The sequence below is a fragment of the Mustela nivalis genome, assembly GCF_964662115.1.
Source record: "Mustela nivalis genome assembly, chromosome: 3".
In the NCBI taxonomy this organism is placed as follows: domain Eukaryota; kingdom Metazoa; phylum Chordata; class Mammalia; order Carnivora; family Mustelidae; genus Mustela; species Mustela nivalis.
Genome location: NC_139022.1, coordinates 108740633 through 108756357, shown reverse-complemented (window position 1 = coordinate 108756357; position 15725 = coordinate 108740633). Strand labels below are relative to the sequence as shown.

The following is a 15725-nucleotide window of genomic DNA, read 5'->3' as shown; positions in this document are numbered from 1 at the left end:
GGGCTCTCTGCTCAGCGGGGAGCCTGCTTCCTCCTTCTCTCTCTGCCTGCCTCTCTGCCTACTTGTGATCTCTGTCAGATAAATAAATAAAATCTTTAAAAAATAAATAAATAAAATCTCATCCTTTAAGTTGTTTTTTCAAATATATTTATTTCACAGAGAGTGCTAGTGAGCTGGGGGGGGGAGGGACAAAGAGAGAGGGGGAAAATCCTCAAGCTGACTCCCCACTGAGCACAGAGCCAATCCCAGGATCCTGAGATCAAGAGCCAGACACCCATCTGACTGAGCCACCCAGGTGCCCCATCCTTTAAAAAAATTTTTAGTAGCTTTTATAATATGTTGTTTAACATGATGTGTTTAAATATATTGGTTACAACATTGGTAAAACAGCTCACACACATAATTATAAATACATTTACTATACTGGGGTACCTGAGCAACTTGAGGCAGGTTCCTTAAATGCTTTAAAATGTTTGCTTTTTTATATGTAAATAGGTGTGATCATATCTTTCTTCGGATTGTTGTGAGGATGAGGTTAAATAGAACATTTAAAACACATAAAGATAGTGCCTGGCTTATGGTAAGCATCCAGTAAGTATCAGTACTATTACCATTACAGTGGTATGGGTTTTTTCCATGCTCTCTCCATATTGCTCTTATTTTCAATATTGCTATAAGCTGTATACCTACTGAGGACAGTCCATGGCTACTGATAAACTAACGTCTAGAAAGTAAGATTCATTTTTTTCTTCGTGTATCTTTCAGTTCAAGTGAAAGTATTTAGGAACATTTATTGCCACAGTTCAAAGGTCTCTGGAGACAGCCAGCTCCTGGCTCTAGACAAATATTCCTGTTATGGCCTTCCTTTTGCATGTGTACAACCACCATTTATCATTCAAAAATCTTATAAGCTGGTCATCTGTCTATCTGATCTGGCCTGTCAGAGTCAGGCTGAATGAAGCTGTTGGAAGAGGAATGAGGAATGTTGGATCGAGTTCATATTGTATTTCAAGGATATATACTTTTGAAGAGGAAACGTTGGTTGATAAGTCAGAGTATGACATTTAAAAGTGTTGCTCCTTAAGTGATGATAAATGGCTTTGCTCTTGAAAAAGCCTCTACATTCAGGACTAATTGTTACATTTTATCTGTGTGTACTGTAGCACCTCATTAAGGCCAACCTGAGATGATTATGAGAAAACAACAAATTACTGCATTTAACATTATATTCTGACTGTCAGCTTGCATTTTTGTCTACCTCACCAGAATCTAAACTCCCAGAGGTCAAGGGCCCTGTTAGTCCTGTATCCCCAGGACTTTGCATTCAGTAAATATATGTTGAATTGAGTAGTTGCTTGTCCAAAATTATATAGCTAATAAGTAGTAGACCTAGATTTAAATCTATCTCTATTTCTATCTTTACCCATTAGCTCATTTAATTTCTTATCCCTGCAAGGAGGACATTGTCTTCATTTCACACAGGGAACTTCTGGAAAGAACTGTGACTTGCCCAAGGTACCATAGGAGACAAATGGCAGAGAGGCATTCAAACCCAGCTGTGTCTGACTTCATCTGTTATTCTGGCTACCTCTCCATTGGGCCTGCAAATCATCAGACCTCATTAGGACAAAAGTTTCTGTTTCTTAAGTGGTTTTATGTACAAATGCCATTTCAGACCAAAATACAGAATTACAGATCAGGAATAGTCATGGTATGGGAGTGCTAGAGTGCATTTTCAAATTCCAGTTCAAGAATAAAAAAGAGGGGGGCACCTGGGTGGCTCAGAGGGTTAAGCCTCTGCCTTCCGCTCAGGTCATGATCTCAGGGTCCTGGGATCGAGTCCCACATCAGGCTCTCTGCTCAGCAGGGAGCCTGCTTCCTCCTCTCTCTCTCTCTGCCTGCCTCTATGCCTACTTGTGATCTCTGTCAAATAAATAAAATCTTAAAAAGAATAAAAAAGAGGACTTGAGAAAACCTGTTTTAATGTTTTTTGGAAGGGTACTTAATATGTCCTCCAATCTGTACATATTTTAGCTGTCTTCTACATTGGTATTTTCTTTTTATATATGAATAGTACTGGTCGAATCAGTTCTGTTTTGTATTATTTCATAGAAGTAATCAGTCAGAATATTTAGAATTGTAGTTAGGGAATTATGCCTGCCAGAAAATGAATGGACTAGCTTGTTTAATGTACTGTATTTGGTTTTCCTGTTGCTCCTGTCTTTTCTACTAGCAGCAGTGCCTGGACAAGTGCTGTGCTCATAGCAGAACTCAGTGCTCAGAATTACCTCCTCAAACAGTCTTCACTGCATAGGCAAAAAAGGAGAAGCACCACCCCTAGCCTCTTAGCACTACCTAGTAAAGGGTCATCTCCTTGGTAGTCTTCCTAATTCTGGATCCTATCCTTTCTAGCATATTCGAATTCACAGCATGAAGAACTGGGGAAACCAGCCCTTTTAAGTGGCTTGTACATGATGACTGATATGCTAAAAATTTCACAGTAACTACATAAAGGGGGTGATTTTGTAAGCAAACTACTTCTGGTCCCAGTCCTTGTGATGGTATAATGAAGAATATGGCAGTTCTGAGGTCATGAGTATAAAAATTTTAAAAAATTATAGCATGTCCCACAAAATGCAGCTTTTCATTATCACATGATCCTAGGGTTGAGGGTCCAATAGCATTATTATTATTTGAATATTACCCATTTTGTTAGCAGGTGGAGGTCTCATCCCACCTATCCATAACCAGTAAAGGGCAGAAGTTAGGTCCTTTCAACATGTTTTGGAAAGCATATGACACATTAGGCATTAATCTTTACCAACAGCGATTAAAGGCACACTTTCTGGAATCACACAGCTGGATTCAAATCCTGACTCCTGTAATCTGAGTAATGGGGTCAAGTAGGAGTTCCAACATCACAGAATTGGGGTGAAACATCAATCCTGTAAGCAAGTTATTACCCCTAAGCTGTGTCTTCAGCCCATCCGACCCGCACTGTCTGCATTACAGCCTGAGCCGCGCGGGCCTAAGCCCCGCCCCCTACCCGTCCCCACGACGCGCAAGCGCAGCCTGGCTCCGCCGGCTACCCTCCCCAGGCTTGCGTGCTGGTCGTCGGCGGGAGATTGGGTCTCGCGATGTGCGTATGCGTGTGCGTGCGCGGTCCTTGCGAGCTCGCGCACGCCTCCCCTCGCAGTTCTGGGCTGTGGCGGCCTCTTCCTCTTGCGTTTGGGGCAGGACCCTGAGCGGTGGCCGCGGTGAGAGCTGGGAGCCAGCGTCCACTTCGCCGCCACCGCCCTCGCTGCCTGCCTCTCCGACTTGTGCTCTTCGCGCAGTGCCGAGGCGACGGTCTGGGAAGGGAGCGGCGTTGTCGTCAGGTTCCCAGCTGATGGGCAACCCCTGGGCTCGCTGAGGGGCCGGGCTACCAGCAGCTGAGGTAGGTGGGTGCGCGGGGGTTTGTCAGTCTGGCTCAGAGCGGAGTTGGGGCCGCGGGAGCTCTTGGAGAAGGCGAAGAGGCAGCGAGAACCGGCGCCCAGCCTGCCGGTGCGAAGAGGTCTCCGACCCACGTCTGAGGAGGGGCTCTGGCCCAGCCCGCAGCGAGAGGAGGGGCCCCGGACGTAGCCTGCTCTCCCTCGGCGTGGAGCCATTATTGGGGGGAACTGCCTCCGGCTGGGGGGGAGGGGTCACCCTTTCTTTTCTTTAAGAGGTCAAAATTAGCAGTCTTCCCTGTCCCTCGTTAAATTAAAGCCTGCCGGCTTCGAGATGGACGTCTAGATGGAGTGGCCTGTGGACTTCTGCCGCTCGCAGAACTCCCCAAGTGCAGGGATAGCGGGCTATGAATTTTGGTTGTTGGAGGGTACGCGACTCTTTATCTGGTGTGGGCGTGTATCTTCTGTAAAGTTAATGTTAATGCTTTAATAATCGCTTTTGGTTACAACAGCTAATACATTTTCAAACGCCTCTTGTCAAGTAAGGATTCTGGTACGGGGGAAACTGCGCCGTGGGGCACAATTAAGGGGTAGAGAGGAGACAAAGAAGGCCGTTATTTATGATCTGTCGTGGTATCAAAACTTTCTGTGGTGGGACAGGCTGCATGGCTTTTGGCATTTATTTTGGCTGTTGCTGAATAGATTTTCTGAGTAATGTGGGTCACAAATGGACTTTTATTTAGAATTATAAAAACACATATGATTCTGTATAATCTTTACAACCCAAATGACCTGAAATAAATCTGAGAATTGTTTGATGTTTGATCTTTGGAAGAGACCACAACTTGGATTTCTTGAAAGGAAGATTTTCTCCGTGTTTAGAAAGCTTCAGGAGTGCTTTGTGAAGTTAATAAAAATAGTCATAGTTCTTTATGTTGGCAGTAATGAGTACCACATTCAAGAAAAGGGAAAAGAATTATTTCGTAAAGAATGGCTCACCCAGAGAATGCCGAATTTAAACACAGTAGAACAGTATCAAAGATAGCAAGTTTTAATGTGTGCTTTTTTTCCCCCCTTTAAAGATTTATTTATTTATTTATTTTAGGGGGCAGGGGGAGGGGCAAGGGAGCGGGAATCAGAAGCGGACTCCCCGCTGAGTTTGGAGCTGGACGCTGGGGCTCAATCCCACGACCCAAACGGAAATCAGCAGTTTCTCAACCGACTCAGCCTCCCAGGCGCCCTAGTGTGTGCTTTAAAAATTCTAATTTAGTCATAGTTAAAATATATAGAAGCTCTTAGTTGACTCCCTTATATTCAGTGAACTATTTTTAAAGGTAATTAACCTTTGATAGGCTACAAGTTCGGTTATGTAACTCTTGGCTTTCTTTCAGTCCAAACTTTATAGAAATGAATTCATTCTCTCTTTAAGAATTGTGGCCTGCATACTTTCATTGAACTCTGTACTGTTATGGGAAGACTCTTAGAAGAAAGAACAGTATGCCGCCAAGCCCTGAAGTAGGAGACATTATAATAAGTGTAGGATTAAGTAATGCTTGTATAGATGCTGCTTACAAACATCTATCTTGTGTATGTGTGTGTAGGTGATGATGCACAAAAGGATCTAATGGCTGTTGTTTGATTCCCATCTGAAAAGGTTGAACTTCAAAGTAGAAAGGGTGGGTTTTAACTGTTTCCTTTTTAGTTAACTACATCAGTAACTGTCATAGTAGATTAATTTCTTTTCCAACTTTTTTTTTTTTTTTTAAGAAAAATGGAGAGCTCAGGGTGTGGGTGAGGCGAGTGGGGAGGGGCAGAGGGAGAGAGAAACTTTTAAGGCAGGCCCCACACCTGGTTTTGTCTCATGATCCTGAGATCTGGACCCTACCGAAGTGCAGAGTGGGACACTTAACCAACAGAGCTACCCAGGCGTCCCTCTTTTCTAGTGTCTTAATCAGTTATTGAGTAAGCGCAATACTGTACTGATTTTTTTTTTTTTTTTTTACTGTTGTGGGGAAGGAAAACAGAACATGTAGAAGACTTGCCCTTAGAAATGTTCCTTAAGTCAGTGCCTCATTGTTTTTCCATTGGAATAAACAACTGTACTCCTGTTTTGTGTCCTAGTGCTAGTGCTAGTGTTTTGCATGGACTTGGCTCTCAATAAATGTGAGCCGTGTCAGAACTAAATTAACATAATACAAACCAAATGCCTGAATTCCTGGAGAAGATTAAAGGAATTGGTGAGGGGTGCTTTTCTTTTCTTTTTCTTCTTCTTCTTCTTCTTTTTTTTTTTTTTAATTACAGGTCTACTTTTTAAGTAGTGTGGGGTTTTTTTGTTGGTTCTTTTTTCAGTGTTTGTTGGTATCTGAGTAGAAGATACATGGCCACATCTTTCTAAGCTGGCTCTGTATCCTGAGTGCTAATATATGGTGAGTGTTCTGCTAAATTAAGAGGAAGTAAAGTTAAGGGAAGTAAGATCCAGAGGAAAGGTTTTGGTAAATGATAGGAATTTAAAAGGCATAAAATGTAAAGCACTGAAATAGACTGTAGGAAGAAACATTTTCTTCTTTTACTGTCAGTGCTGGTTGTAGATGGGAACTTGTGCCTTTCTACCTCTTTTTACTAGAGTTTTCCGTTCAGCAGGGTGATTTCTGAATGATAAAATTGAAAACGGGTTCACTTTTTCTCTTAAAATCTTCTCAGAGGTCTGTGTTTATCTTTGTTTTTGCATGTGGTCTCTAGTCCAACTTTATTGGCAATAAACTGGTATTTTGATTCCTGTGAAATTCCTGTTTATATGTCTCAATTAGTTTATAACTTCAAGGGAAAAAGAATGTGGTTAGTCCCTTCACAAATTCCAACCTTAGCTTTTCTTCAGTTTGGAAAACAAATCTGTTTGACTTTGTAGATGTTATCAACAGAAAGATTTTGTGGCTGTTTGGAGAAGTATGAGCGACAGAGGTGAATAAAAAACAAGAATATGGGGCACCTGGGTGGCTCAGTGGGTTAATAAGCCTCTGGGTCCTGGGATCATGCCCCACCTCGGGCTCTGCTCCGTAGGAAGACTGCTTCCCCCTCTCTCTCTGCCTATTTGTGATCTCTCTCTGTCAAAATAAATAAAATCTTAAAAAAAAAAAAATTGTTTATTTATTTATTTATTTAAAGATTATATTTGACGGAGAGATAATACAGAGAGGGAACACAAGGAGTAGGAGAGGAAGGAGCAGGCCTCCCACCGAGTGGGGTCCCGATGCTCGGATCATGATCCCCACCCCGGGATCTTGACCTGAGCCAAAGGCAGACGCTTAAAGACTGAGCCACCCAGGAGCCCCTATTTTATTTTTAAAGATTTTATTTTTGAGACAAAGAGCATGAGAGCTGGGTGAGAAGCAGAGGGAGAAGAAGCACACTCCCTGCTGAGCTGGGAGCCCTGTGTGGGACTCCATCTGGGAGTCCAGCAACCTGACTTGAGCTAAGGCAGATGCTTAATTGGCTGAGCCACCAAGGTGCCCCAAAACAGGATTTTTTTTTAAAAATATTTATTTATTTATTTATTTATTTATTTTTGATTTAGTAGACAGAGATCACAAGTAGGCAGAGGAGCTGGCAGAGAGAGAGAGGAGGAAGCAGGCTCCCTGTGGAGCAGAGAGCCCGATGCCAGGCTTGATCCCAGGACCCAGGGACCATGACCTGAGCCAAAGGCAGAGGCTTAACCCACTGAGCCACCCAGGCACCCCCCAAAACAGGAATATTTTAAAGTGGTTCTTAGGTTTTCATTTTCGTATAGCTGGGTCATTCTGATGGTCAGGGGTGAATTTTTACTCCTCCCCCCCCCCATCCCCACCCCACCCCAGAATATTTGGCAATGTATGGAGAAACTTAGGTTGTCAAATTGGGAGGGAGAAGAAGAGAATGTAGCTACTGACATCTAGTGGGTAGAGGCTAGGGGTGCTCCTAAGCATCTTAAAATACACAGGACACCACCCCCCCAAACCCCAAGAGTTATCTGACTCAAATGACAGTGCTATTATTGAGAAATCCTGATGTAGTTATATTATGCTGGAATTGTTGGTACTGATGTCAGATTACCTGAATTCCTGTTTGGCTTTACCATTTCCAAATGTGTGACCTTGGCAAATTGATAAAAATCCCTCCCATTTCTGTAAAATAGGGCTAATAATAGTATGTTTCTCACAGAGTTGTGTGGATTAAATCAGATACTGTGCAAAATGCCAACCTTTTTACGTGACACATAGGAAATGTTCAAAAACTTAACTTTCAGCTAATATTACTACATTTGGAACACATCTTGATCTGTTTTTATTTCTGAGCTGAAATTAGAATTTGAGCTGATGAAGTGATAATAACCTATTTCTAATTGTATCTTTGGGATTAGGCAAAGAATTACTCCTTTTAATATTTGTGTAATTCATTTAATTTGTTTTGTGTTCTCAAGTCTGTAAGGCTTCTGCTGTAAACAAATAGCTTCTCATTGTAGATATTCTTTTATAGTTAAGACTTTAAGCCAGCTGTGGGGTGCCTGGCTCAGGTCATGATCTCAGGGTCCTGGGATCAAGCCCTACATCTGGCTCTCTGCTCAGCAGGGCGCCTGCTTCCCCCTCTCTGCCTGCCTCTTTGCCTACTTGTGATCTCTCTCTCTCTCTCTCTCTCTGTCAAATAAATAAATAAAGTCTTTAAAAAAAAAAAAAAGACTTTAAGCCAGCTGGTGAATAGCTTTGTATCTGTTGATTTTCAGTTCTGTGACTTGATTCCCATTTCCTTTTGCCTTTATAACTGAGGTTTTGATGCAATTTTACATGTGTGGTATAGGCAAACATTAACAGCTTATGGGCTAGATTTTTTTTTTAATTTTTATTTTTTATTTATCCATTTGAGAGAGAGAGAAAGCATGAGAGGGGAGAAGGTCAGAGAGAAGCAGACTCCCCGTGGAGCTGGGAGCCTGCTGCGGGATTTGATGCTGGGACTCTGGGATCATGACCTGAGCCTCGAAGGCAGTCCCTTAACCATCTGAGCCACCCAGGTGCCCAATAGGCTAGATCTTACTGTACACCTGTGACTCTTTTTCTAAATCTGAATTGGAACCCATATGTTGATTTTTTTTATCTTACTGAAATACTATATTTTAGTTCACCCATTTTCTGGGGCGCCTGGGTGGCTGTCCGTTAAATGTCTGCCCTTTGTTTGGGTCATGATCCTGGGATCCTGGGATCAAGTCCCAGATCAGGGTCCTGGTCTTCCTACTCAGTGGGGAGTCTGCTTCTTCTTCTCTGCCTCTTCCCCAGCTCATGCTCTTTCTCTCTGTCAAATAAATACATTTTTAAAGAAAAAAAAACAAAAAACAAACATTTTCTGTGCGTCTAAATGATATGGCTGTTTAGGGCTGGCCTGTTATGGTACCGGTCATAATATATACTTCATAAAGAGAAAAAAATCACAGGGATGTCTTCACAGACTAAACAGAGACTGGACTCATTGTTAATTAGTCACAGGGCTCTTTTAAGGGAGGAAGATCCACACATACTTACGATCAGGAAGAAATTGCACATGCAGCTTTTTGTCTTGATAATCATACCTTTAAAATAGGAAGTATTTTTGTTGATTGTTACCCATATTTTTGTAGTGTAATTCTCAGTTGTATAAGTGTAGATTCATTTTAGCTAATGGAAACCTTTGTTCACCCCTCCTATTCGTACTTCCTCCTGTTTGGATAGTTTGGGTTAAAACTTTGTTTTGGGGGGTTTGTTTTTTGTTTGTTTGTTTGTTTGTTTGTTTTTAATGGATTAGTTAATTTAAAGGGAGTATCTTGAGAGATTGTGTTCTTTGCTTGGCACATTCCGTGATTTGTAAAGTGTAGCTTACACTGCTGAGGATCCTTTTTGTTTTTTAAAGGTTTGTTTATTTGAACAAGCACGAGAGATCCAGAGCGCATGCGCGAGTGGGGGAGGGGAGGGTAGAGGGAAAGAATCTGCAGACCGACTCCCTGCTGAGCGCGGTGCCTGAAGCAGGGGCTCTGTCTCAAGACCAATGAGATTATGACCTCAGCCGGAAACTGAGTCAGTTGCTTAACTGAAGGGAGCTACTCAAGCGCCCCTACACTTGAGGGTTCTAGATAAATAATAAATCATAAGGAAGAAATGTCCACCTTGTGGCAACTGTGGCTAGGTCAGAAGTGTATATGTGAGAAATAAAGGGCCAAAAGAAGATACTCTAAGAATGTTAGGCAAATGAAAAAAAAAAAAAAAGAATACTGTTAATAAGAGTTCTTGTTTTTGTTGTTACAGGGTTTCATAATCTAGGGAAAAAGAACCTCTAAAATGTAACAGATTCATTCCCTAGTTAGCCACTTTTCCAGTTCCTAAGCAGAGAACATTATGGCTACTAATGCCTATTATAGTTGAGTTATCTTGCATGACTTATGTCCATACACTTGATTAAGTTGAGGAAAACAAGTGTCTTTGAATCTGCTGATGCGTGTTTGTTTATAAGTGGTCTGGAGTCCTGCCTGTCAGTCTAATTTTAGGTCGCCTGCATCCCTTTTGGAAGACAGACTATTTTCTCACTGAATACTGTCATACAGGTATGTATTTGTATATGTGTATTTATGCATATTTGTCTTTTATTTTTGGTAGAAAATGATGCATCCTGTTGCCAGCAGTAATCCAGCTTTCTGTGGGCCTGGCAAGCCTTCCTGCCTCAATGAAGATGCCATGAGAGCTGCTGATCAGTTTGACATATATTCCTCCCAGCAAAGCAAATATAGCCACACAGTCAGCCACAAACCAATGGCTTGTCAGAGGCAAGACCCATTAAATGAAACACACTTGCAGACTACAAGTGGCAGAAGTCTAGAGATAAAAGATGAACTAAAGAAAAAGAAAAATCTCAACCGATCTGGTAAACGTGGCCGACCTTCAGGAACCACCAAATCTGCAGGATACCGTACCAGCACAGGCCGACCCCTGGGAACCACCAAAGCAGCTGGATTTAAGACAAGTCCAGGCAGACCTCTGGGTACAACTAAAGCTGCTGGATACAAAGTCAGCCCAGGGAGACCTCCAGGTAGCATTAAAGCTCTATCCCGTCTTGCCGATCTTGGTTATGGCTGTGGCACCGCTGCTTTTCCTTACCCTATGATACATGGCAGAGCAGTTCATGGGGTAGAGGAAACCAGCAGTGAAGTCAAGCCACCCAGTGAGTGAATGAGGCAGGAAAGGAGGGCCAGGTTTAGAAGGAGTAGTGTGAATAATCCCAAAGCTTCTTGGTTTTATTTTGACATAGATGGTTTTGTGGCCTGGGCTTTCCAAATTTGTTTTCCTGTTTGATTTGTTTTCCTGGTTTTGCTCAGAAACTGCCATATGCTGACAGATGCACTCAGGGCATGAGCAGTGGCATTGTATTTGTATATAGGTTCAAGTGTAATACCTAACTACGTCATTTTTGCTTTTCCTTTAGAGTTCTGGTTGTGTCTCATATTTCATTACTCCTTTTGGGCCATTCTAAATAGATGCTTTATGTGCTAAACAACTGAAACCATTATACCTATTAGTTTGTGAAGTAAGCCTACAATATAATAAAGATAATATCCAAGGTATTTTTAACTGATGGAACAAAGCAAACTAATGATTCAGGATTACTTGAGGTAATGGCTGTGAGTTTTTGTAACATTTATTTTCATGAGACAGGACACAGATATTTGTATGCTTTGGCATTTCCATAGACTTCAGATGTTAACAATCTTTTAATGTTCTAGGTTTAAGCAGCAGAAGCTTATTTATTTTATTTTATTGATTTACATGGTATTAATTGATTTAACCATTATTCCTAAAAGAATTCTTATGTTTGCCTTTCAACATTGATTCGTTGTGTATCTTTAATTGTCTGAGAGCATATATACCAAACACTACAAGCAATTCATATTTACAGAAAAATTAAACTTTTTAAGAAAAACTGCACATTACATTTCTGGTGAAATATGCATTCTGAGAATAGCATACTTAATATAATAGAAAAAGAAATATTCTTAAGGTCTGCATGTAGCTGTAGTCACTACATTTTGCCTTTAAATATTTAGTTTTAAAGCATTATACTTAAAACATTTATTAATGCTCATTTATTCAAAAATTTTTTAGTGTTTTCCTGAGAAATTGTCCCATTGCATTAGCACTTACTGTGGTTTCAGGTTTATATCTACCAAAGGACACAAATTGAATGGTAGAGTCTAAAACTGGTATAAACAAGATGCAATTGTCTGTCAGAACCCAAATATTAAGAAATATATAGGAATCCATCTATGCATGAATCATGTAGAAATATGTTGATTAGTTTAATTAAAAATCTAATTGTGGCTCCAGTGGGACCACTTCATCCAAAAGAAGATCTTTTCCAGCAACGTTTGCTTTAGAAGTAAGATAGCAAAGAAAAAGTATTGTGTAGATGTGTATGATAGGGACAGAGAGAAATCACTTTTCTCCCCTTTCTGAAAGGGATAGTCTTTGTTAATACACATTTTATTTATTCTGAGTTTCTTCTAAATAAACTATTACAAACTTTGGATTTGAAAAAAGAAAATTCCACTCAAATTGTGGAATTTTAAATGCCTTTGAGATTCTAGTGTAGATTTGCAGGACCCAAAAACTTTTTAAATAACTAAAATTTTAAAAGGGCGCACATTGTGTTATTTGGGCTTGCTCTCAGTTAATGCAAACTCTCATTGCAAATGGATGTCATGTTTCGTACCTTTTCATCAGGAAAAAAGCAGCAAGCTTTTAGGTGTTCCAGTGATACCTGACACAATGAGCTGGACTTACGCTGCTCTTTACAGTAAGAGGTGTTACATTGTACGTGGGGACTGTGTTTCCACTGGCATCTAAGACAGTGACCTCAACAATTTTAGCTTTGCACAAACCATAGAGAACAATATTGGATGACTATATAATCAGTTGTAACATTCTGGCAGCTAAATTGCTACAAGAGTTTCTCTTTGCAGAAGCTTAAAATATAAAACTTTGAATAATTTACTCAGAACAGTATAACTTCTGACACACGCAAATGCTTACATCTTTATTCATATGTTTATCCACGTTTGATATATATCTGTCATTTACCTGTTTCTCAAGTTGTTGTTCAGCACATGGTGACTTAGAAACCCTCTTTTGAGTTCCTGAAAATGGTTGTTTCATTAAATGTTCTACGGTAGGGTAATATAGATCACGGTCTAGGATTTGGTTGACTTTTGTTTTATACTATGTCTGTTTGACGATTCCCTTTCAGTTTATTTTCATTCCTGATTTTGTTGTACATACCCTTCCCTTTCTCTTGCCTTTGCTTCATTCATTCATTGCCCTGCCTCTTTCCCCATCCTCCAGCACATCTACTCAGTGGTGCTGTGCTGTGTCAGAAGATAAAGCAGGTGTATTATTGTATAATGAATTTTGTATACATGTTAATGAAATGGTGAAATCAGCTAAAGGAATTCTGTTCATAACAGTGTTTATTAATATCAGGAGCTATGTCCCAGGAAAAAGAGGGGGCAAATGGCTACAGTTGTGAATGGTTAACATTGTTTAGAGAGCTGAATTTTCTGTTCATGTAAGCATTTACCTGGAGTATTAGACCTGTATGATGGTGAGCATCTCCTGATTCCACTTCCTTTTCTCCTTGTGAACAGTTTATTGGTGCCATGCTGAAGAGAAAGACATCTAAGTGATAACATGAAGTCTTAAAATATAAAATATTTTTACTTCTCTATAAAGACTACATTGTGCATCTTTTGTAACACTGTCTCTTGTCATGATAAACACTGAAATAGCATGTTAAACAATTGCCTATACTTTAATATAATCAGTTGGGGAAAACTGGCTTTTTCCTCCAACTGTGTGATTGTTCCTTGAAAGGTAAATTGCTAATTTTATATTGTATAATTCTGTTCTTCACAAAATAGGTTTCACTATTCTGTATTAAAACTGTTGGTCAGAAAATGATCTGCTATCCAAGTAAGTTTGCTTTACTATTTTCTTTGAAAACTATTTTAACATGCCTTATTTATTATCATATTAACAAATAAGCAGCTAATACAGATGAAATTTTCATTTTTTGACAGATATAACCTTGCATAACTAATCTTTAGTATGGGATGATTTTGATACTATCTTTGGAGTTTTGCACTGGATATTAAAAAAATACTGGCACAATGTATTGGAAGAAAATAAGTATCTGATTAATTTTTAATATTTGGGGACATTTTTAAAATCAGTGTTCAATTAGACTAAAATATTCTTTATATTTTTTATTTACTTTTTAAAAGAAAATATCTGTTAAAGTAATAAAAGTAATCTTCATTCCAAACTGATGTTTGTGTGAATCTACATGTATATTTTCATGATGTAATAGAGTTTCTTTGAGTTAAGGAGGAAAAAACAATGTTCTGGATCCGTTTATTAGGTTAAAGGTGATCCAGCCAGTGTAAGAAAAACCAGTGTATGAGCTAAAGTAAAAAAAAAAAACCAACCTTCTTCTTTCTATTCTAAGAAGCTTTAAAAAATAATTCAGGGGATGTTGGCGATAACTGCTGCTCTGTCGGTCATTGTCTCTTTATGCAGTAAAATTTTATCCCTTCATAATATAAAAATTCACAACAGTTCAGAACTTTTCCTTGGACCTAAAATATTGAGATGCTATTATATTTTTGTTTTTATTATGGCTTAACTATATGCTATTAAACTCTAGGATGTATCTAAATCTTTCCTTTGCTTTTCCCTCCCCCTCCTTCGAAGTAGGTAAACCTGTACTCTCACATACAATGTATTTAATTTTTGGAAAATTTAATGCTATAGTAAATCAAGTGTGTGATTTATAATAATCAGACCACTTTGATTCTTTAAGTTTCACAGTTTCCTTTTTCCACAGATAATTACAGAGAAAATAATTACCAATTAACTGATATAAGCACGCTGTCCTCTGCTGTAAAAAGTCCGAATAGATACTGTGTATGTTTTTATGTCCATGAACTTGAGCTACTCGTGTGCAATTATGTGTATGGGAATGGAGTAGTGTTCATGATTTGTATCTACATCATCATATGGATGTATATTTATTAATAAAGTCATTGCTTTCAAACCAATTATGTTTACTGCTTTATTTTCTTAGCACAATATTTGTGAAGTGGACGGATGGTAAGTAAACGTTTATCATGACAGGATCTCATATTTTCTTGGCTGTGCTTCCTGAAATAGTAATATTTAGGGGCGCCTGGGTGGCTCAGTGGGTTAAAGCCTCTGCTTTCGGCTCAGGTCATGATCTCAGGGTCCTGGGATCGAGCCCCGCGTCAGGCTCTCTGCTCAGCAGGGAGCCTGCTTCCTCGTCTCTCTCTGCCTACTTGTGATCTCTGTCAAATAAATAAATAAAATCTTTTAAAAAACTAGTAATATTTATATATCTGAAATTTAAAATCCCAACTTATAAACAGATCTTGTGTTGTTTGCTTTTTCTTCGCATTATTAAGATACAGCAGGCTACTAGTTCTGCCATAGGGTTATATTTAAATTTTAAGTGTGGTTGATCTTCTTAATTTATAAAATTCAGGTAGTAGGATGTCTCGGCAACTCACTTGGTGGAGTGTCTGACTCTCAGTTTCTGCTCAGGTCATGATCTCGGGGTCCTGGGATTGAGCCCTACATCCAGTGCCACTCTCTATGTAGAGTCGGCTCAAGATTTTCTTTCTCTTCTCTCCTATTGCTCCTCCCCTGATTGTGTGTGCGTGCTCTTTCTCTCTCTCTCAAATAAATAAATCTTGAAAAAAAATTTCGGATGGGGGTGCCTGGGTGGCTTAGTCATTTAAGTGTCAGACCCATGGTTTTGGTTCTGGTGATGATCTCAGGGTCATGGATCAAGCACCCTGTCGGGCTCTGCGCTTGGCCTAGAGTCTGTCCCTCTCCCTCTACTCTTTCTTTCCTGCCACCCCTTCCCCCATTTGTGGTTTCTCTCTCTCTCAAATAAATATTTTCAAAAAATTTCAGGTGTTAAACATGGCTAATTTGCTGTTGTTTTAATGTGGATTTGTTTTTGTTTTTTGGTACAAAGAGCTTGCAGGAGGGGGGGGTGTGTGGCAGGGAAGGGCAGAGGAAGAGAGAGAAAGAGAATCTCAGGCTCCATGCCCAGTATGGGGCTCATTTCATGACTATGAGATCATGACCTAAGCCATAATCATGAGTTGGTCACTTAACCAACTGAGGCACCGTCCAGGCACCTCCGTTTTGATGTTAACCTTAGGGAGAACAGTAA

At 39.9% G+C, this 15725-nt stretch overlaps 1 protein-coding gene across 3 annotated transcripts; it reads left to right on the top strand.

The window, feature by feature from the left end:
* The first annotated feature begins 3104 nt into the window (after positions 1 to 3104).
* On the top strand, positions 3105 to 14565 carry LOC309862157 (UPF0461 protein C5orf24). 3 transcript variants are annotated; one of them, XM_082725793.1, is made up of 3 exons: positions 5759 to 5854; positions 10076 to 10505; positions 13387 to 14565. In XM_082725793.1, exons 1-3 carry the CDS (start codon positions 5852 to 5854, stop codon positions 13404 to 13406), a joined length of 453 nt encoding a protein of 150 aa, XP_082581919.1. In that variant the 5' UTR covers positions 5759 to 5851; the 3' UTR covers positions 13407 to 14565. The 3 variants fall into 3 exon arrangements, with proteins under 3 accessions (XP_082581918.1, XP_082581919.1, XP_082581917.1); XM_082725792.1 differs by lacking the exon at positions 5759 to 5854 and adding an exon at positions 3105 to 3436 and having other exon boundaries at positions 10076 to 14565; XM_082725791.1 differs by having other exon boundaries at positions 5762 to 5854; positions 10076 to 14565.
* The last annotated feature ends 1160 nt before the right edge of the window (positions 14566 to 15725 follow it).